This window comes from Leptosomus discolor, chromosome 3 (assembly GCF_034619465.1).
Source record: "Leptosomus discolor isolate bLepDis1 chromosome 3, bLepDis1.hap2, whole genome shotgun sequence".
Taxonomy (NCBI): Eukaryota; Metazoa; Chordata; class Aves; order Leptosomiformes; family Leptosomidae; genus Leptosomus; species Leptosomus discolor.
Window position 1 is genome coordinate 3548373 of NC_141393.1, and position 22530 is coordinate 3570902.

A 22530-nucleotide genomic window follows, 5' to 3' on the forward strand; every position below is an offset into this window, starting at 1 on the left:
TTAGGAGATTTTTCAAACAACAACAGCAAAAAAAGCTTCTCCCTGTTGCTGCTGGGGCAGGGAAGTTTATGGAGGCTCTGGCGCGGCCAAGGAGCTCTCCCAGCTGGAGAACCAGAGAGCGGCGCTGCCGGGGGAGGACAAATTCCCCCTCTGCCCGCTCCAGGATTTAAAAAAAAAAAAAAAAAAGAAAGAAAAAAAAAAAAAAGGAACTTGGTTTGGCTTCGTTTTGCTGGAGCTGGAGCTGGAGGTGAGGACGCCGCGGACTGCAGAGGGGGGCTCTGGATGGTCCAGGGGCGGTTATGCGCATTTTGGCATAAAACGGAGCTGGTTTTCGGGCTCTCGGCTGCCTGCAGAGCGCTTCAAACCCTTTTTCCTTTTTTTTTTTTTTTCCCCTACCCATGGGCACAAAGCTCTGCACGTTCCCCAGCGCGGGGATGGGTTTGGGAGGCGATGCCTCCTCACCGGAGTGTGCCGCTGGGGATGGGACTTCCCCAAAAGTGCTTTCCCCTGGGAAGGAAGGGTTTGCCCAGGGCTGGAGCATCTTTTGGGGCGGTGGGGGGGTGTGTTTATTAAATAAGGACATCCATGGTTTGGAAACTGTGCTCTCTGCGGCGTGGGGGTACGGCGTGGTGACAGTGGCCTTTACGGCTGCTTTGTGGTCCCAGGGATCCCGCGGGGCCAAATCCCAAGGGATTTACGGCTGCTGCAGCCCTGCCCACGGAGCCGGGAGCAAAGGCGATGCTTCGCATCCACATGCGGCCTTCGGAGCCATGCCTGCGGTCCCCGGAGCGGCACCTGAGCTCCGGGAGGTTTGTTACTGGCGATGCTGGGGAATGGTTCCTCAAGCCCCCAGGAACGTGGAGGGGGACAGGAGCCGGAGCCAGATGGGGGAGCTGGGGTGTCCTGAGCACGATCTGCCCCCCCAACCCGGTCTTGATGCAACTGGATGCTCTTAGCAGCTATTCCTCTAATCCCGAAGGCTCAAGGCGAAGTTTTCCGGAAGGAAATAAGATGGAAGGGGCCGGTTCAACAGCAGAAGAGGGAAGAGGAAGCGCAGGCGCCGTCCCTCCCTCGCTGGAGCCTGTGCCAGGCGAAATCCATTCCCGTGTGCATCCTCGGCCGCTTTATTTATATTTTAGTGCGCCAAAAGGAAGGGAATGAAGAGGCCTGGGATGGCTCAGCCGTGGGGCACAGGCAGATGGAAAATTAGCTCTTCCAGGCTGGATTCGGCTCCATGTGTGGCAGAAGGACGCGCAGGGGGAGCGGTTTCCCGAGCTGCCGTGGCTCGCCCCACGTTTCCCCGTGCCCTGAGGTGACGTCCCACGGGGCTCGTCCCCAGCGCTGGCCTCCAGTGCAGCTGCAACCCACACAGGAGGGGACAGAGGGGTCATTATCCCGGTTTTGGGATGATGCGCTTGGCTCGGCCCTTTGCGGCCATCCCCGGGTGTCCCCAGCGCCCGCTCTGCCCGTTGCTGTTGTCCCATGGCAGCAGCCAAAGGGGAGGATGAGGAGGAGGAGGAGGAAGAGGAGGAGTGTTGCAGAGGTAGAGACAGGCCTGCTCCTGGGGGAACCTTCCTTGCAGAGGCTTTTTGGATACCTCCAGCGCTTGGGGGCATCTGCTGAGGCTGGTGGGGTTGGCCCCCGGCTGCCCAAGGCCGGGTTTCCAGCATCCAAATAGCTTTTGTGGCAGATGAAGTAATGTAATATTTATAACCGAGTCCTTTTTCCCAGTGAAGGTCTCTTTCATCTGCCTCTCTTCGTTAGGAGGAAACTGTTGAGTTCATGAAGAATTGGAGACGAGTTTAATTACGGGGCGACCGCAAGCAGGAATTAATCTAGCTTTTGGGTTAGTAGAAGCTGCTTTAAGTGACGGCCTTAAAACTTGTAATAACAGCTCGTGCATACCTGCGCCCTGTGATGTGGGCTAAAACCGACTTTAAACTCTTAAAAACAAGAAATTCCTGCCCTGTGAATTCATCTTCCCATCTCCCTCTGCACTTTGGGCAGCCTCTCGCTGCGGGACAGCCCGTGCCTACGTGTGGATCCCATGCTGGATCCCTTCCCTTGCCCCTGTTGCGGCTCGGGAGGGCTGGAACAAAAGCCTGGCGATGGGTTAGGTATCTGGGAGGGCAGAATGTTTTTAAAAAATGGATATTTTGGCAAGAGGATTAGGGGGATGGAGAGATGGGCTGGATGTGTCTGGGGGCTGGGTTGAGGGGTCAGTACTGTGACAGTCTGGTGGGTACCACGGGGGTACAAACCTGACCCAAAACCACGGGCACGCAACTGAGCTGCTTCTTTTAAGTGTCACGAAATACGTGGAGGGGGGAAGAATCGCTGCACACGCAAACCAGCCTCGCTCCGCGTGCGCAGAAGTTGCTTCTCCCGAAGAAGAACCCACCTCGGCCGACAAGTTCAAGCGCCGTTAAATCCCCCACCCTGGAATTGCATCCGAATCGATATTTCCTATGAAAGCCTGGCACACCGGCTCCGGCACCTCCGTCTGAACCGGGGCTCAGCCTCTGCCTGCCCTCGGCCGCGTTTGCAAGACCCCGGGCTGAATAAATCCCCCGCCGAGTCAGCAGCGATGGCCCGAGCTGCTTTTCCGAGCCGTGCCGGCCGGCAGGTTTACGGCGGGATGTTTGCTTTGCAGCAGAGCTTTGCGATGGGGTTTATCCCGTGGCGTTGGTACGAGGGAGGGAGGACGGTATTCCGGCAGCCTGGGCTGAAAACCACAGCGGATCGAGGAATTTTCTCCGCATAGCCCTGGAGTTGCGAGGCGTGAGGGCTTTGCAGTGTCTTCCTACGGAGTTTTAATGCTTGGAAAACGCAGCTGGATCTCCCGGCGCTGGGGAGGCTGATCTATACCCAAGTCGTCGTTCCCAGTGGGTTTTTTTCCAGCTGGCTTTGCTCTCCGGATGGAAAACCCCTTGCAAAACTGCGCGGGGTGGAGGTCCCTGCTCAGGTTGTGGAGTGACCTGTGTCAACCCCGCACCGGCACGGCGTTCCAGGGGAAGCTCTCCCTGCAATCCAGGCTTTTTCCAGCTCGGAGCTGGGCACGTTCGTGCTTCACGACGACGTTTGTGGCAGAGCAGAAGCGACTGGGTGAGGGCAGCGGCGCGGGGTCCCGGGGAATCAAAGCTGACATTGTAGGAATGAGCAGCAGATGCTCGGAAAGAATTTGCCGGCGTCTGGCCGAGGCTGCTGGAGGCACATCCCCTTGGAAAAGGGCTTTTTGTGCCCGCTTGCTAAATCTGCCGCTGCTCCAGCTCGCAGGGAGCTGGCAGAGCCCCCGGAGCTAAGGTGGAGGGGGGGGGTCTCGCAAAGCCACTGGCCACCCTCATGGTGCCCTATGGGGTTGTCTGATGGGGTGTTACCATTCAGCAGCAGGAACCGGAGCGATTTCTCTACAAATATCGAAATATCTGGTGCGGGTTTTTTTTTCCTCCAGTGTTTTGCTTGCTCTGGGAGGGTCCTGCCGAGCTGCTGCTGGGGGAGATGTTTTCTTGGGCTCCGGTGGTGCCACCCCCACCGAACCGCGCGATGCCCGCGCTCCGCTGACGCCAGCTCGTGTGTTTTAATCCCCGATGCTCAGGGACCGGTTCAGGCTGCAGGAGGAGGAGTAAATACATTGACTGGCGTGGGGACAAACAGCCCTGGGGTGCCAAGTGCAGCACGGGGCAGCTCTCCTGGGGGACACACGCAAGCTGCACGGTAGGGCCTGATGCCCAGCCCCTGCCTGGGTTTTAAAGGCAGTTTGGAGCAGTGAGGTGATGAGCTGTGACACTGGGGTGTTTGCCAGCGCCTTGAAGACTTGGTTTCCTTTCCAAGTGCTTTTAAGAAGGTGTTTTCCTGGGGGATCCCGCCACGAGCAGGGCTTGGTGAAGAGGCCATGGTGGAGAAGGGACCCGTTCTCCACCGGCTGCTCTGGGCTTGTTCCAGGGATGCTGCGGGACCCTGGGTGTGCGATGGTGACACTGCGGTGCTGGTGGCAGAGAATAACCTCCTGGTGGTGGCTTTACCAATAAATCAGGGGTGGTTTGTGCCCGTGGTTGTAGTTCTGAGCCGGCTGTGGTGAGAAGATGCTCCGGTGCACCCATGGGGGCTGCAGGAGAGTTTTGGGTGGGAGCAGGGCGCGGAGGGTGCTGGAGGGTGCCTCGGGGCACGGCTGCTTTGCCGGGGAAGCAGCACCTTCCCTGCCACGGCCTGCTCAGGTCGCTTCACACCCGGCCCCGTGAGAGCTGCCGGCCGGGGCGAGGACGTTTGCCAACTACCTTCAGCCCCGTTTTGGTCCCCGCTGTGATCTTTAATGAACCTTGAAACCAACCCATCCGCCGGGCTGTTTGCTCCCAGTTGGGGTCAATCGTGTCTGGGCACGGCCACGGTGCAGGGGTGCAGCGCAGAAATGCGATGCACGGGTGCGATACGTGGCCACGATGCACGGATGCAATGCACGGCTGCGATGCAGAGGTGCGAGGCACGGCTGTGATACACGGGTGCGATGCACGGCCACGATGCGCTGCCACAACACCTGGCTGTGGTGCAGCGCCGCAATGCCCAAATGCAAGGCATAGGTGCAATATGTGGCCACGATGCACGGATGCGATGCACAGCCGCAATTCTTGGCCACAATGCAGGGATGCAATGCACGGATGCAATGCACAGCCACGATGCACGTCCATGGTGCATGGAGGCAATGCACGGATGCAATGCACAGCCACGATGCACGTCCATGGTGCACGGAGGCGATGCACAGCTGTGATGCGTGGCCACAATGCACCACCACAGTGCATGGATGCAATGCACAGATGCAATGCACGGCCATGATGCACATCCATGGTGCATGGATGCAATGCACCACCACAATGCAGGGATGCAATGCACGGATGCAATGCACAGCCACGATGCACGTCCATGGTGCATGGAGGCAATGCATGGATGCAATGCACAGCCACGATGCACATCCATGGTGCACGGAGACAATGCACAGCTGTGATGCGTGGCCACAATGCACCACCACAGTGCATGGATGCAATGCACAGATGCAATGCATGGCCATGATGCACATCCATGGTGCATGGATGCAATGCACCACCACAATGCAGGGATGCAATGCACGGATGCAATGCACAGCCACGATGCACGTCCATGGTGCATGGAGGCAATGCACAGATGCAATGCACAGCCACGATGCACGTCCATGGTGCACGGAGGCAATGCACAGCTGTGATGCGTGGCCACAATGCACCACCACACTGCATGGATGCAATGCACAGATGCAATGCATGGCCATGATGCACATCCACGGTGCATGGATGCAATGCACCACCACAATGCAGGGATGCAATGCACGGCCATGATGCACATCCATGGTGCACGGAGGCGATGCACAGCTGTGATGCGTGGCCACGATGCGCCACCACACTGCAGGGATGCAATGCATGGCCACGCTGCAGCTCCACGCTGCACAGGTGCAATGCACAGCCACGCTGCACACCTGCACAGGCACTCGGTGGTGCCAACCCGGAGCGGCGTGGTGAGAGGAGAGAGCATCACCTCTGGATTTCCCAACTTCTGCAAAACCCCAGCAACTACCTCACGCAGAGTCTCCTCGGGGCACTTTTTTTCCCTGCTGTACAAATATGCAAGTTAAACTGTTTTGGAAGCCAAAGGCATTTTCTCGTAGACCAAAGCAAATATTTGGTGAAGAGGGAGACACTGTACTGTCCTCGGTGCCAGCATAAATCTGCGAGTTAGAAAAAGGGTGAACTAGTTCCGAGTTTAAAGATCCTCGCTCGCGCTGTCACGTGTGCGTTTGTGTCCTTGGGGATGGTCGTGGGGTAAAAAGTGCTTAAAGGAATATTTGCCCTTGAAAATAAGAATTGCCTGGGGTTAGTGCTGGGGGTTAGTGCTGGGACGGATCCACCCGCTCGGCCCCAGGACGGATTTAGGCGAGTGCTGGGAAATGGCAAGCGACGGCGATTCCCATGTGCAAATCCCTGCTAGTGCTTGGGTTGTTTTATTTAATCCCCGTAAAGAGCTGGAGCTGGGCAGGGGAACGATGCTGGAAGGGACCCGGGGATCCCACCGCAGGACCCCGCACCGGCCCCTCGCCTTTCTGCTGCCGGCAGCAGAACCTCCCGCGCCGCTTCTCTCCGGCAGAGCCGGGTTTGTTCCCAGCAGATACTTGCATTTTTTTTTTTTTTTAATTGTGCCAGGAAAGCCTTTCCTGAGGTTTTTCTGAACCCACGCCGGGAGAATAAAACTGCTGGGTCAGGTTTTTTGTGGCCTCGGCAGCGATCCTGCTCTGCCCTCACCGCAGTGCCGGGGGCTGGCGTGCGGGGCGGCCGTGGTGGGGCGCGCTCAGGGCTTTTTGGGAGGGGGGACGCGGTGATGGGTGAGGAAGGATGCCCGCATCGAGGGGGGGGGGTGGGGGGGTGGGAAGCTGGGGGGGGTGCTGTGCACAGGGCTCAGCCCCGCTCTCCCCCGCAGGGATGGCACCCACGGGGACCGAGGCCGCCCCGGCCCGCCGGTGAGGTGCCCACCGCCCGCCCCGAGCCCCGAGCCTGGACCACGATGAACAAACTGACCTTCCACAACAACAGAGTCATGCAGGACCGCCGCAGCGTTTGCATCTTCCTCCCCAACGACGACTCCCTCAACATCATCATCAACGTAAGGCAGCACGGGGGGGCGAGGGGGCCAGGGAAACCCCCCCCACCCCTCCGAGCACCCACGTTTCCATCACACCCCGCGGGCTTGCAACGGTGGTTTTGCTTCTGGTTTTCCTTTCGAGCCCGCCCGCTCTCGCCCCGAGTTATTGCCCCCGAAGGCCGCGGCAGCGTTTCACACTCTCCTCCCTCTTCTTGACTCGAGGTGCCCCTGGCAGCGCCGTGATTTTCGGCGGGTGGGTGCCACCCCACGGGGGTGGCGTGAGGAGGAGCGGGCAGGCCTTCCTCCTTCGGTCCTCGCTCCGCGCCTCCGTTGTGGGTGGCAGTTCAGCCTCGCGTAGCCCAGCGAATAAACAGGATGGGGTTTGGCTCCGATTCAGATGTAAAATGTGAAAAATCCCCCCACTTTTTATTTTTTCAATTCAGCACCGCCTGATATTCTGTTTTCTGGCCCCCCAAGCCATCTCCCCAGCACCGGGCTGGTTGCAGCATCGTCTCCACCGCTGCCCGCTGCTCTCGAGCTGCCCCGTGGCCCCCCGTGCATCCCATCCCTGGGAGAGCTGTGGTCCTGCACCCCAGGGTGGGACCCTGCTTTTGGGGACTTCCACGTTGGCCCCAAGGAGAAATGAGCCCTGCAGCCCAGGCTGTCACCCCCCTTTGGTCCTGCTTGGGGTCCCGGCGGGGGGGTTTGGTGCTGCCACCCGGCTCAGCTGGGCACAGGCGCAGTGGGGACCACGGGTGGGGTGGTTTGGTTTTTTCTTTTGGCAGGTGAAGATTTTGTGCCACGAGTTACTGGTGCAGGTGTGTGACCTCCTGAGGCTGAAGGACTGTCACCTCTTCGGGCTCAGCGTCATCCAGAGTAAGTCGGGGGCTGACGTCATGGGTTGGGTGCCCGTGGCCGGTCCAGCCTGATGCCACCACGGCTCGGCAAGGGGTGATGCCACCGGGTAGGAGGTGTGTGTTTGCCCAAAGGTGGGTGCAAATTTACCCAGCCCTTTGGTGGCTTCTCATTAGGTGATGAGGAGGTTCTGGACACCCCCCACTCCCCCCACCGATGGGACGGGGGCGGGGCCAGGGCAGGGCTTGGCGGGATGCAGGGGACACGCCAGGGGATGCTGATGCCACCTCTGTCCCACCCAGACAATGAGCACGTGTACATGGACCTGGCCCAGAAACTCTACAAGTACTGCCCCAAGGAGTGGAAGAAGGAGGCCAGCAAGGTCAGCGGTGAGGTCTTGCATGGAGAGCTGACGGCAGTAAGGCCACCTCTGTCCCCGTCGCAGGTCACTTCCAGGACAAGGGAACGCAGCCGAGGGGCGAGGCGGGGCGGGGGGCACTTGGGGAGGGGCGGGGGTGCAAAACGAATCAAATCCAGACGATGCTTGATGGCTGTCACCCCGAGTGCCACCGTGTGCCCCAGCTGGGGACGCGTCCTCTGCGCTCCCCACCCTGGAGCTGTGATTTTTTCCCTCCCTTTTTTCCCTTTAGCAGAATTTTTAAGGTGTCCCTTCTTCCAGTTTCTAAAATCGAGCGTCTGGGGTTTTTTTTTTTCCCCTTTTAATTATTTCGATGCCACGTGCCAAGGGGGTTGGTGTGAAGGCTCCCGCGCTGGCGCTGACTTGGCACCCAAGACAGCGACTGGTGGGTGACGGGCTGGGGAGGGACAGCAGCAGCTGGGGGGCTGCAGACCCCCTGGGGGTCTCGAGTGCAGCCACCTGCTTCTTTAAATCCAAATCCCCTTCGTGTTTCAGCATATTGGGGGGAAAAAAATGGGTGTTAAATTCTAATGCAGGAAAAAAACCACAATTGAAGTTAGAGAGCGAACTCTTCCCTGCAGCTTTCACCCCACGGGGGGCGCAAGGGGGTGGCCGACACAGAGCTGCCCCCGGGTGAGCCAAGCCAAGGGGCCGGGGCGCGATGCTGGGGTCTCCACAGGAGCCCTGAAAATCTCCCTCTGTTTCAGGGGATCGACCAGTTTGGCCCCCCGATGATCATCCACTTCCGAGTGCAGTACTACGTGGAGAACGGCAGGCTGATCAGGTAGGGTGCACCCACCCCTCCCCACCGCGGTGGGCACCCACCCAGGGTGAGCGGCTGGCAGGGGAGCACCCTGGGGTGCCCCTAGTTCGGGCACCGCTCGCTGGGGCTGCGCAGCCTCGGGATGCTGCGGGGTGCTGCTCGTGCACCCAAAAGCTTGTCCCTTCTGTTGGGGCTGTTGGTGGCTGGGTGTCGGGGTGGGGGGGGGGGGGAGGTGGGGACACTGCTGCCAGCCAGCGATGACAAAGCCTTTGGGGGGGATGCTGGGGACGTGGTGTTTAGAGTTTTGGCACAGCTTAACGCAGGGCACAGCCTGATTTTAATTCACGCCCGTGGCCAGGCGGGCGCTTCAGGTCCCGTTTCAGGGGGAAAAAAATGATTTTCAGGGGTTTGGGATGTGGTGGCACCTGCAGCCATGCGGGGATGCTCTCGGAGGGGTTCTTCTGGCTGCGGGAGGCAGTTTCGCCCCGCCTAATGGGAGCCCCGGCTGGAAGGAATGGGGGAAAAGGGAGCAAACAAGTCACTTCCCACCCAAAGGAAGGTGCTGGAGTTGTCTCCCACCTCCTGGTCTCTGCCACGGGTGGGTGTCCCGCTGCCTCCCCTCTCCTCCCTTCTCTCCTCTGCTCCCCGCAGCGACAGGACGGCACGCTACTACTACTACTGGCACCTGCGGAAGCAAGTGCTGCACTCGCAGTGCGTGCTGCGCGAGGAGGCTTACTTCCTCCTCACCGCCTTCGCCCTCCAAGCCGACCTGGGCGACTTCAAGCGGAACAAGCACTACGGGAAGTACTTTGAGCCCGAAGCCTATTTCCCCGCCTGGGTAAGCGTGCCGTGATGGGGTGTCCCTCCCCCCCGACTTTAAGCTGCGGATGCTGGGTGGCTCGGAGGCTTCCCAGCGTTCCTGCTGCCTCCCCGTCTCTGGATTAGTCCCGGTTATTAATAACCTCTGACAACTGCGGGGCTGCAAATAGCTGGGAGCAGGGAGGGTTGGGGCTGGGGCAGCTCGTGCCGCCGCTGGGGATTTCCCTGGGCGCTGCAGGGGTGCTCACGGGAGCTTCCCCCAGCGCCACGTGCCATCGCGGCATCGCCCCGGCCATCATCGTGGGCTCTGCAGCCCTTTAGGAGCCGGTGTCCTCTGTGCTGGTAGCGGCCGTGGGTGTAAGCAGGTCCTGGGATAGTCCTGGAGGGAAACTGAGGCAGGGCACGGGGTGACAGCCAACCCCAGGCCACCTCCGACCTGCAGGCAGAGCTGGGCGCTGGGGCGATGCCGTCCCGATGACTTTGCGCAGGAGGGGAGTCGGGACCGGTCCCCATATGGGCATGGCAGTGGCACAGACAGCTCCTGCCTGGGACCCCCCTCCTTCAGCAGGGACCCCCTTTTGGGCCCGGCACCGGCCTCTGTGGGGTACCCCAACCCAAATCTGTTTATTACCAGGCAGGTAAATAAATATTAATTCGAGAGGAGCCGCGGGGGGGCTGCACGGCCGCGCGCGATGTGCCCTTGGACCCCAAATGGCTGAACCTCCCCCGTGGCTCCCTGCAGCCGGGGCTGCCAGCGGGTGCTGGGAGGATGAATAAAATTTGGGGGCACCGTTACCCACTTTATGAGCTTTCTGGGTTTTGCCCTAAATCTGCCAGCTTCTCTTTTTGCTGTACGTGTCACTGAGGAGCGATGGCTCCGGGGACGTGTCCCCAGCCCCGCAGGGACCCTGGCACGTGGTGTGAGCTCCACGGGATGGGCACGTGGAGCAAACGTGCGCTTCCCAGCGGGAAATCCTGCTGGCAGTGAGAAGTTGCTGGCTGCTGTATTTTATTTTGGCTTGCAGGTCTTGCTCTGATTTCCCTTTTCCCTGGAAATCGCCGCTGCCGGGGAGCGCCGGGGCCAGCGGCTGGCCCCGAGCGAGCCCGGAGCAGCTCCCCTGGATGAGCTTCTCTTCTCCTCCAAACAGGTGGTTGCAAAGAGGGGCAAGGACTACATCCTGAAGCACGTCCCAAACATGCACAAGGACCAGTTCGCCCTGACGGCCTCCGAAGCCCACCTCAAGTACATCAAGGAAGCCGTCCGGCTGGACGACGTGGCCGTGCACTACTACAGGTTGTACAAGGTGAGCCCCGGCCGCGAGCCCAGGCTGGGTTTTGCATTCGAGGTGGCTTTTTGTAGAAAAGAGCAACTACCGAGCGATTTCGATGGGGTTTTGGGAAAAGCTGCGTTTGGGAGACTCGCTGGCTGGAGCAGCGCGGTTTGGAGGGCAGTGCTTCGCTCCCAGAGGCAGTTTTTCGTAGTCCTGCCATGTTCTACGGGTTATGGAGAAGCAAGAGGTTTGCCAGGGTGCGAGGAGGCAGCCACGAGGTTTCTGGGATCTTATTTTTTTAGTATTGTCCCCCCTAAGAAGCACATGCTGTTTTTTTTTTCTCCTGGGAACAAAGCGGTTGGTTTGTTGGGAGCTGGTGCTTCGCAAACCATTTTGTAGCATCTGTAAGTGAAAGAGGAGAAGCCGCCTGGAGAGCACAGGGTGCTGGTGTAGGAGCAGGTTGGGGTCGAGGGTAAAAACGCCCCGGCTCTGTTTCTGAAGGTCCTTCCGAGGTTTCTGAGGTTAAACTGCTTTTCCAGACCCTTAAGCTGGGGCGTTTCTGGGCGGTGAGGGAGGCAACGGGCACCTGGGGAGGTGAAACTGGGGAGGACGGTAGCGGATGCAGCTGGGCAGTGTGTGCGCATCGTTAATTAAACAGTTGGACTCGATGATCTTAAGGGTCTTTTCCAACCTAAACGACTCTTACGACTAACGTGGCACCTACCACATGCGGCTGGTGCTGCTCCGCGGGAGGTGGGGTGACGACAGGACACCGGGGATCGGCAGATTTACTCACTTCGTGGTGCAAATCGTGTATTTAAAAGCATCTTTTTTTTTTTTTTTGTCCTCCCTTAGGACAAAAGGGAGGTGGAAGCTTCCCTGACGCTGGGACTGACGACACGGGGCATTCAGATCTTCCAGGTAGGCGGCGGGGCGAGGGCGACAGCTCACCTCCCTGCCCGCTGCCGGCGTCCTCCGCTGGGCCTTCCCTTCTCTTTTTTGCAGAACCTGGATGAAGAAAAGCAACTGCTCTACGACTTCCCCTGGACCAACGTGGGGAAACTGGTGTTTGTGGTGAGTGCCGCCATCCCCCGCCACCATCCTGGGCTCCGATGTGGGCGCGGGGGTAGGAGGGGGGGGTGTTGTGCAGCCCTCGAGCGGGGTGGTTGCAAGCTGCAGCAGGACTGGGTGAGAATGAGAGGCTGGGTTTTTTTCTCTCCGGGGTTGACGTCCACCATCTCCCACGTAGGGCAAGAAGTTTGAGATCCTGCCGGACGGGCTGCCCTCGGCCAGGAAGCTCATCTACTACACGGGCTGCCCGCTGCGCTCTCGCCACCTCCTGCAGCTGCTCAGCAGCAGCCACCGGCTCTACATGAACCTGCAGCCCGTCCTGCGCCAGGTCCGCAAGCTGGAGGAGAACGAGGGTAGGTGACCACCCCCACCCCCCCACCCCGGGGCAGGGGGGGGGGTAAATCCCACCGGTGCCAGGCTCCCACCCGGCTTTGCCGCTGGTCCTTGCGCCAGCCCCGTGGCTGGGAGCGTGTCGCGGGGTGGCTGTCAGCCCTGCTGCGCTCCCCCATGGCCCAGTTCCTCCCAGTGCCTCAGTGCAGCGCTTCCCGGTGCCCCACGTTCCATCTCCGAGCTCAGGAGGCCCTTGTGCAAATGTAAGGTCTTCCTCCTCATCTTCCTCTTTCCCCTCCTCGTCTTCCTCTTTCTTCTCCTCATCTTACTTTTTCCTCTCCTTCTCCACCACTTCTTCTTCCTATTCTTCTTCCTCCTCCTCGTCCTCCTCATCATCATCCTCCTTCTCATCCTTCTCCTCTTCTTCCTCATCTTCTTCCTCTTCGTCTTCCTCTTCTTCTTCCTCCTCTTCCTCTTCTTCCTCTTTATCTTCTTCCTCATATTATTCCTTCTCCTTGTCCTCCTCATCTTCTTCCTCTTCTTTCTCATCTTATTCCTCCTCATCTTCTTCCTCCTCCTTGTCCTCATCTTCTTCCTCTTCCTCCTCATCTTCTTCCTCTTCCTCCTCATCTTCTTCCTGCTCCTTGTCCTCATCTTCCTCCTCATCTTATTCCTTCTCCTTGTCTCCTCATCTTCTTCCTCTTCTTTCTCATCTTATTCCTCCTCGTCCTCGTCGTCCTCCTCCTCCTCCTCTCCTTCCTCCTTTTCCTTCTCTTCTTCCTCTTCCTCCTCCTCCTCCTTCGGAGGGATGGCCCAGCACAGAGCACAGCAACTTTGAGGCTCCCCACCCCACCATCCCCAAATGCCACTGGGCTCCTGGTGTGCCACCCCGCCGGGCTTGGGCGAAGGTACCCCTGGGTGGCGGGGCAGGGGGGACCCATGGGACCCCGAGGGACTGGGGCGCAGGCTGCCACGTGCCGACGGCGTGCCGCTGGCCTGGCAGAGAAGAAGCAGTACCGTGAGTCCTACATCAGCGACACCCTCGACCTGGACATGGAGCAGCTGGAGAAGCGATCCCGGGCCAGCGGCAGCAGCGCCGGCAGCATCCGGCACAAACGCCTCTCCCGGCACTCCACTGCCAGCCACAGCAGCTCCCACACCTCCGGCATCGAGGCCGACCCCAAACCCAGGGAGATGGGGCCTGAGGACGCCTTCTCGGGCACCGGCGCCCACCGCAAGCTGAAGACCTGCAGCTCCATGACCAGCCACGGCAGCTCCCACACCTCCGGGGTGGAGAGCGGTGGGAAGGACCGGCTGGAAGAGGACTCCCAGGACGATGGTGAGACACCAGCTGAGCGGGAGCTTTCCAGCTTGGGTCTTGCCAGCTGACTGGGGTTGGAAGGTTCTCTGGAGGGGCACGTGAATGACTTCTCCTGCCTCTTCCTCGCCTGCAGAAATTGAGATGCTGGTGGATGACCCCCGGGAGCTGGAGCAGGCTGGCGAGATGGAGGTGAGCCCCGACATGTGCGTCTACATCACGGAGGACATGCTGCTGTCGCGCAAGTTCAACGGACACTCGGGTAAGGCGGGGGCCGCTTCCGTTTCCAACTCCCCAATGCAAGTCACACCTTTGGGGTTCAGCAGAGCGAAATTAGCCCGTTTGGGATACTGGGAAAAACCCAGTGGATTGAAGGAGAGACGGGGTAAATTTGGTGAAGCTATAGAAAGAAGGGGTTGCCCCGGAAAGGGGCAGGTTTGACTTGGCGCAGGGCTGATGCTCCGTGGCACGGCGGTGCGTGCGCAGGCACTCCAGATCATTTGGAGGTGGCAGGAGCTGCCCATGGGCCATCGACGCATAATCTTGGTGAAGTTCTCAATCGCTGGCTCCCGCTGTCGTTTTTGTGACAACCCCTTGCTTGTTCCCGTGAGCGTGGGTGCCATTGTCACACAAGTGAGCCTGGCTTCTCCGGAGCTCTGCCTGCGCCCAGAGAGGCACCCGCATTTCCAGCTCCATACTGGGAGGTCTCCAGGGTGCCAGGCTCCCTGGGGACGGCTTTGGATGCCGTTTCGGTGCAAATTTGGGGTGCTCTGTAGGTAACGCTGGTTGCAAGTGGAGGCACCCCATCGAGCTGAGGGTGCCTTTGCCCCAAAGCAAGGGCAAGCGCCACGGGGCAGCGGGCATGGATCCCAAGAGAGCTGAGAAGCCTAGAAATACCCTTCACAGCCTCCTCTTCCTCTCCCCCCTGCAGGGCTTATTGTGAAAGAGATCAGCTCCTCCACCTCCAGCTCCTCGGAGACGGTGGTGAAGCTGCGGGGGCAGAGCACCGACTCCTTACCCCAGGTACGCGGTGCCGGTGGAGCTTCGGGGAAACCCAAGGCCCTGCTGGCACCGGGGGTTTGGGTTTCCCCGACCCCCCTCGGGCTCCCCAGCGGGTCCTGAGGTCCCTTTCTGCTTTGCCCAGACAACGTGCCGGAAACCGAAGACGTCGACGGACCGACACAGCCTGAGCCTGGATGACATTCGGCTCTACCAGAAGGACTTCTTACAGCTGGCCAACCTCTGCCAGGACACGGCCCAGAGCTACACCTTCGGCTGCGCCCACGGGCTGGAGGAGGAAGGGCTCTACTGCAACGGCTGCTTGGCCCAGCAGTGCATCAACATCCAGGAGACCTTCCCCGTCAAAAGAACCAGCAAATACTTCTCGTTGGATCTCACCCACGACGAAGTCCCCGAATTCGTCGTCTGAGCGCCGCCGGTGGGGGGGAGAGCAGGACCGGCTGCCCGCCCTCGGTGTTGGGGGGCAAAGCTGGGGCTCCCTGCCCTGCATCGGGGGCCGCCAACGCCGCTTTCCCCCCGCCCCACGCCACTCCCTGCAAAGCGAGGCTGTGGAAACCGCTGCGCTCGGAGGATCGCCCCGACGGTGGGTGGGATGGAGACCCCCTGGGCGCGGTGGAATCCCACCGGCGGTCCTTTCTCCTCCGGATGAGTTTGTGCCAACCACAAGTTGTCTTATTTCGACTGGGAGAAGCACGGCTCGTTCGAGCTAGCAGAAGCCAACCCGTGCTTTCTCACTGCCTCGCGGCGAGGTGGCCTCTTCTCCTCCTCGCCCCCATCCTCAGCGCTGCCGGTGGCTCCGGCGGTGGCTTGGTGGCAACCGACGCCGGAGAACGAGAGCCAGACTGTTGTGTTCAAGTCAAGCCAAAGAAATGTAAATATCCTAAAGGCCAGTATGGGGAGGGAGAATTAAGCAATAACCAGCCGGGGGTCGCCGAGCACGGGTGATGTACCGTGGAGGAAGGCACGGCCAGCGGCTGCTGGGGCAGAGCATCAACCCAGTTCTTCCAAAAAAAACACGTGCTGGAGGTCACGTCAGAGCAGTCCCGGCGAGGCGGCTGGGAGCTCTCAGAGCTGTTTGCAGCTTGGTTTTTTTTTTTCTTCTTTTCTTTTTTTGAGAAAAAAAAAAAAAACACACCAAAAAAAAAAAAAACAAACCCACCCAAGAAAAACAAAAGCAAAGGAGAATGGAAAAGGATAGGTCATCTGTAAGGATACTGCAATAATGCATCCCAAACTTTGAATATTTAGAGGTAACATATATAAATATATCGAGGTATGTATGTTTATATATGTCTGGATCTTATAGACCCATTTGCATTTTATTTCTGTTCTAAAATACCTTTTATACAAAGGATCTGCCTCTCTTCTTTAATGAACCATATAAACAATCTTTTTTTTTTTTTTTTTCCTGAACACTAAGGTGAGAAAAACAGACTTTCCTCTCGAGAAGAATATGTATGCAACTGCGTTGTAAGCGTGGCTCTTCCCGGTGCAGGCTCCGTTGTGTTTTACCAAGGCTTTTCACGTGTCTTTAAGTCTCTCACACATTGAATAGTTCTGCTAAAGGATGATGGCGATCAGGATGATGGTGATGGGCTTCTTGAGCGTGTCCTAGGGAAGCTAACCTGCCCAGACGTAATATTTACCATCGGTACCGGAGGGTAAAGCATTACAGCAGCTAATATTCACAGCACAATGCCTTTTTAGTCGATATTTTTAATTAGAGTTTAGTGATTGACAGCCAAAGTTTTGCCATATTTTGATATACCACCTTTTTTTTTTTTAACTGGAAACTTTTCTTAAAAAAAAGAAAAAAAATATTATTTTATAAATAAGCACAACCTTATTTTTATAAGAAACGTTGGGGGAGGGAGCCAAGAAGGGGGAACTGGTACCAAAAGAAAAGGCATGGTGCAAAAAACCTCAGTGTTATTGCGATAGGGGAGCTGGTAGGGGAGAGCATCGGGTGCTGCCATGGCTCTGAGCCCTGGCACCGTGGCACCCAGAGCTCGATCTTGCCCGGCGACGTTGACTATTAAGGGCAAATAATGTAGGTAGCCAAATGCAGGCAGGGTGAGCAGGAGGCTGGTGGCCCCTATAACCTCCTTTATCTCCCCAAAAGCCGCCGAGGGCAGCCGGAGGGATGCTGCCTGGGGCTCAGGGCTGTGTGCCCTGCTCTGGTTTTGGGGAAAGCCCAGCAAACACCCCCAAAACCTCTCTTGTGGCTGAGATGCTGGGGGTTGCTAGCACTCCAGACCCCCACATCCCCGGCCAGCTTTGCTCCACCAACGTGGGTCTGCCGTGCTGGAACCGCACGGGCTGGTACGAGCAGGAAAATCCCCTAAATTCATCCCCAGCCTCTTTTTTTTTCCTCCCCCTGTGCCAGCCCCTGTGAGGCACCAGGGCTGCAGCACCCAGCTCAGGGGGGTTCCTGCTGGCACCTGCTTGGCTGGTGAGCCCCCAGTGCCCTCCGCAGCACCCATAGACGGCAAAAACGTGTAGCTGGAGGGAGCAAAAGGGTAAATTGTGTCAGGAAATGCTCGCTGCTGTTTGGAAAGCATTGGAGGGGGGTGTGTGGGGAGCAGCTAGACCAGATCCTCTCCATTTTTTGCCCCCCCCCCCCGCCTCATTATCCTGCGGCTGAACCCGAACCGAAGCATCCCCAGCTGGGGCTGGAGCGATGCAGGGGCCGGGGGGGGGGGGGCTGCGATGGAGCTCACCCCTGGGCAAGCGGGAGCGGTGCTGGGTGAGCCGGTGGGGCCGTGCTGGGGAGCTGGGGGGACACAGAGGTGCCATTTATTCCGCGGGTGGCTGCGCCAGGTCCCGTTGGGGACAGGGTGGCCGTGCCCGCCTGCTCTTCGTGCTGCTCCCCCCCCTGCAATAATGAGCTATCTGTCTGCACGAACGAAATAGTCCTTTCTGTGAAAGGATCTTCCCGTCAGGGCGATGGGAGAGCCAGTGACTGTGTTGCAAAAGAGAAAAAAAAAAAAACAAACAAACCAAAACACAAGGAAAACTCTACAGAAAACCCCGCAGCGAAATGATTTTGTACCAATGATGAAGTTTGTTGTGTGCCTTTTGCGGTACGGCTGGAAATGACAATAAAGTGACAGTTGTTTGCATCACTTTGGCTCTTTGAAACGCTCCTGGGCTTCATACAAGTGATAAAACTTGTATGAATTTAACGAACGTGTTCTATCGATCGTGCTCTCCGCTCCGGCATCGCCCAGCTCCGGAGAACAGGTTAAGGCAACTGCTGCCTTGGGCAGGGGAATCGATGAGCTGATGCTTTCAATCCTGGTTTTTGGTGATTTCTGTGAAAGTGGCATCCAGTTCCAGTCCTCCTGTGTTGGGAGGAGGTGTGGGGGGACCTACAGGAGCTCCTGAAATCCGTGGGGACATAGCGGTGGCCCCAGTAAGGGTTGCAGATGGGAGGGCCACGCACCCTGGTGAGCCCTGGGCAGCGTCCCCAACCTGTAGGAGCCAGTGGGAGGGGACACTGTGGGCTCTGCTCAGTGTCCTCGGTGGCTGTCATGGAGCTGGGTGCACCCAGCAGTCCCAGTGGGAAGGGTGGAGGGGTCAGCGCTGCACGGGGCCACCATCAGCTGGGCTCCACCATCCCCATGGGCCATTAGCCCACAGCTCTCCGTGTCCCCACGCTGGCCCTGGCCGGGCTGCTGAACAAGAGGTGATTTGCCTTTTTTCCTAATAATTCCCACCACCCACCACCCCCCCAGGACAGCATCCAGCCTCGGGCTGAGTGTGGGGACACCGGCAGAGCTGCTGCCTCCGAGAGCTCCTCTCCAGGCCCTCCCGTGAGGATTTCCCCAGGCTCTCTGCCAGCGCATGGGCAAGGGAGATTCTTCATTTCTTCATTTGCTTTTTCCTGAGTTGGTGTTTTTGGGTGAAGCGTGGGGATTCTCCCGTGTCTGCTAGAGGGTTTGTGCTGCAGCCGTCCCCTTCTCCAACACCCAGGGCCACCCTCCCACCTCCCATGCCGCTAGCGCTAATTAAACTCCTCGGAACTTAATTAGCCAGCTCTTTTGTTCTCGATTTTTGCCAGATTTGCTGATCCTGGCACCAAGGAAAGCTGCTGTGTGAGGTACTAACAACCACAGCCTTTCCAGGTCCCCTTCCCCAGTTACCTGAGCATCTCCTGATCCTCAGCACATTGATCCTCTCCAACCCGCTCCCGAGCGCTGAGACACGAGTGGCAGAGGAGGAAGATAAGGGCCGTCAGCTCGGTCTGATGTGATGAGCTCACTGTGATTTGCAGGGAAATCCTGATTTCCTGGAGAAGATGATGAAGATGATGGCAGAGCCCCTGTTCTCCCATGGGGAAGCAGCATCACTGAAGCTTCCTGAGGGGTTTCTCCCAGCACATGCCACCATCCTGCGGGCCTGGATGTGACCACGTGCCACCCTAACGCTGGGACCACGGAGGCTACTGCCACCTGCCAGGAGCCTGCGGCATCCCTGGGACCTGCCCTGGAGCCTGCCTGCCTTTTGCCATCCCTCCCTCCTCCAGACACCCTGGGAGAGGGATGGGGATGGAGATGTGGGGCTGTGCACCTCTGGCATGGGGTGTCCCCGCTGCTCCGCTCCCCCCTCGGTGTCCATGGGGGAGCATCCTGTGCCTTTTCTCTGGGCTCTGAAAATAACGGAATGTTACCAGCGATTTCCCTTTGTCCTCTAAAAATAGCCCTTGTCCTCAGCGAGGCAGGCACTGACCATCGAGCGGCCGCGGGTCTCGGGGCATAATTGCTGCCAACGCCGGACATTTTCGGGGCACCTAATTGCTTCACGCAGGAGGGAGGAGCATGAGGGAGTGAGTAACTTCTGGGAGGGGGACTGCATTGTCTGCTACTAAGTATAGCCTCCAGATTTCATCCTTGGCCTATAAAACCCCTAAATTTTCCTAAAACCAGATGTTGAATGTCTTTTTTTTTTTCGCATGAGCCTGCAGAACCAGCCAGCCCTGCCGCCCAGGGGGGAGAGGGAGGGGGCTCTCCCCTGGCTGTACGCTGTGTTTAGCAAAGGCTCGTACCCCCAGCTACTCTTTCAAATGACTCCCCCTCCGTTTGAAGGCATTCGAGGGCTTGACCCCCGTTGCTCCTTCATCTCGCCGCGGGAGAGGTCCCCAAAGTGGGGGGGGGGAAAGGTCCTCCAGTTCCCATCCCAGCGTGTCCCCAGGCAGCCTCACACCCACGCTGGCCTTTTCCCTGGGATGCTCCCTGGTGCTGGCAGCCCTTCTGCTGCTCTGCGGTACCGTTTCAGGAATTTAAGCTTTCACAAAAAGGCTGCGCTTTGGGCTGTTTCATCTCCAGTTGCTCCGCTTCCAGATTTTGCATCTCCTCTCACCATTTCGGGGCGGCCCGAGAGGTCGAAGACTTGGGGTTTGTAGGGCGACAACCTGCAAACGCCACTTTTACAGTGCAAAATGCACCTAAATAAGTGAAATGTTGCAGAAGTATCCTTACTTTTTTTTTTTTTTCCCCAAAAAATTTTGCCACCAGATCAATACAGGCAACGCTTTCTCCTGCCATTAAGCAGCGATGGCCGTCCCTGTGCGCCGCAGAGCATCCTTGTTTTATCAGCCCTCCCCAAACAAGCGTTGCTGGGCATAACTTTTGACATCACCCCCATCAGGCAGCAATGACTAATTGGTGGTAATTACAAAAACACCCCGTGTGCCGGTGCCTCTTTAGGCTGGGGACCTTCTGCACCCCGAAACGATCCTTGGGTGCGGCGCTTTTATTTAATGCAGCGTCGCGTGTTCCCTGCGTTGTCTTTGGGGTCAGCGGCTCAACGTGTCCAGGGTGGGGGGACCCTGCCAGCCCCAGCCCTTCGCTGGGTGCTGCCTGGGTTGGGGGACGCCAGGGCCCCTGCGGGTGGGCTCTGGGGGTGCTGGGGTGGTGCCAAGGCTGAGCTCCTGCCAGTCATCGAGCATTGCTGTGGAAATGGGAGGGAAAACCCAGTTTACGGCAGCCAGCGCCTCTTCTGCCGGATTTTGGCCAGCAGTGAGGTGACACGCAGCCCCCCCCCATGCCCACCGCTGCCAGCCCCGGAGGGGGGTCCCACTGCCACCTTTTGTGGGATGCCTGTGCCCATCACCCGCAGGGAGCTGCATCCCACCGTGCTGCCGCTGCTGCTGCGGGCACGGCATGCGGCGCCTTGTTTTGGGGGGGGGGGCCGTGCTGCACCCCAGTTCTGCCATGCCTGGGGAATAGGTTAATGTGGTTTTAATGTATATGTGTAGCACGGGGCTGTCGAGCCCTCCAGCGAGCAGATGTGGAGGTATAGCCACGAGCATGCAGCGGGGGCTGGCTGCGGATATTTCGGGGTGCAGATGGAGGAAAGGAAAAAAAAAAAAAGCTTCTAAAAACCCCAACCGGTGCTCGTCAGCTCTCTTGTGCCTCCGAAATCTTCCACCTGAAATCCTAAAAGCTGGGCACGTGGGTTTACGTTGGTTAAAGAGAAAATGCAAAAATACTGGGTGCTCCCCCCCCGCCCCCGAGCGGTGCCCTGGAGAGGCAGGTAGGGGCTCAGGTGGGAATTTTTGAGATGTGAAGGGCTCGGGGGGAGGCAGGGAGGGGGCTGGGGGTGCCAGGGGGCTGGGGGGCTGTGCTGGTCAGGGCAGAGGTGTGAGTGCTAGAGGGTTTGGGGGGCTTGGAGGAGAGAAGAGGGGATCCAGGCATGGGGTGTTTGGAGCTGGGGGGCGTGTGTGTGAGAGAGGGTAGGGGTGGGTGCAGGGGGGGGTTGTGGGTGCAGGGGTGGGTTGTGGGTGCAAGGATGGGCGTAGGGTGTGTGGTGGGGTGCGGGGGTATGTGTGGGGTGCAGGGTCCCTGATGGGTGCGGGGGGCGGGGTGTGCAGGGTGTGTGATGGGTGCAGGGGGTACGTGTGGGGTGCAGGGGTGGGGTGGGGTGTGGGGGGACATGTAGGGTGCAGGGGGGAGTGGGGTGCAGGGTCCCTGATGGGTGCGGGGGGCGGGGTGTGCAGGGTGTGTGATGGGTGCAGGGGGTACGTGTGGGGTGCAGGGGTGGGGTGGGGTGTGGGGGGACATGTAGGGTGCAGGGTCCCTGATGGGTGCAGGGTGTGTGTGGGGTGCAGGGTGTGTGATGGGGTGTGGGGGTACATGTAGGGTGCAGGGTCCCTGATGGGTGCAGGAGGGGTGTGGGGGTGCAGGGTGTATGATGGGTGTAGGGGGGTGTGAGGCGCAGGACGGGGGCGCAGTGGGTGGGTGTGAGGATCGTGGGGTTGGCGCGTAGCATGGGTGGGGTGCACGGTCGGGGGGGACAGGGCTAAGGAGCAGCGAAAGGGGCCAGAGCCCAGAAGGGGGACAGGGGCAGACAGGGAGAGGGCCTGAAGCAGGGTGAGGGGCAGGAGACAGAGGGGTCTGGGGAAAAACGATCTGCAAAACCCGGAGAGGAGAAGAGAGGAGGGCAGCAGGAGGAGGAGGAGGAGGAGGAGAAGGAGAAGGAGAAGGAGGAGGAGGAGGAGGAGGAGGAGGAAGTCGGGGCCGAGCCGCTTCCTGTAGGCAGAGGGATGAGCGCAGACAAAGCTGGGTGGGGACTCGCCGCTCGGGGCTGCTGCTGACCGCCCTCCTCCTGCCTCCGACCCGCATCCCTCCCACCCTCCATCCCTCCCTCCCTCCGTCCCTCCATCCATCCCTCCATCCCTCCATCCATCCCTCCATCCATCCATCCCTCCGTCCCGCCGCCGCCGCCCGCCCCGCGGGGAACTCGGGGCAGCACCGCCCGCCTCCAGGTACCGCCGGGCACACACGGGGGGGGGTGTGGGGTGTGGGGGTGGGCACTGGGAGCACTGGGAGGACTGAGACTGGCAGCACTGGGGGGGCACACTGGAGCGGGGCGGGGCGGTCGCCAGCCCTCGCCGCCCTTTGCCAGTACACCCCCTCCCCCCCCCCCCCCCCAAACGGCTCCAAAATCAGCAAATCCCCCTCCCAAAAATCCTCCCCCGGGTACCAATCCTTGCGTCCCACCCCACGGG

At 59.1% G+C, this 22530-nt stretch overlaps 1 protein-coding gene across 3 annotated transcripts; it reads left to right on the forward strand.

Annotated features, from left to right (window-relative positions):
• Positions 1 to 6576: 6576 nt before the first annotated feature.
• Positions 6577 to 14928, forward strand: FRMD6 (FERM domain containing 6). Of its 3 annotated transcripts, none has more exons than XM_086462575.1 (13): positions 6577 to 6675; positions 7440 to 7530; positions 7812 to 7954; positions 8635 to 8711; positions 9342 to 9528; positions 10658 to 10813; positions 11636 to 11701; positions 11786 to 11854; positions 12030 to 12204; positions 13185 to 13520; positions 13636 to 13761; positions 14431 to 14522; positions 14644 to 14928. In XM_086462575.1, the coding sequence occupies exons 1-13, from the start codon at positions 6577 to 6579 to the stop codon at positions 14926 to 14928; spliced, it is 1902 nt and encodes a 633-aa protein (XP_086318701.1). The 3 variants fall into 3 exon arrangements, with proteins under 3 accessions (XP_086318701.1, XP_086318702.1, XP_086318703.1); XM_086462576.1 differs by having other exon boundaries at positions 7812 to 7927; XM_086462577.1 differs by having other exon boundaries at positions 7812 to 7891.
• Positions 14929 to 22530: the final 7602 nt, after the last annotated feature.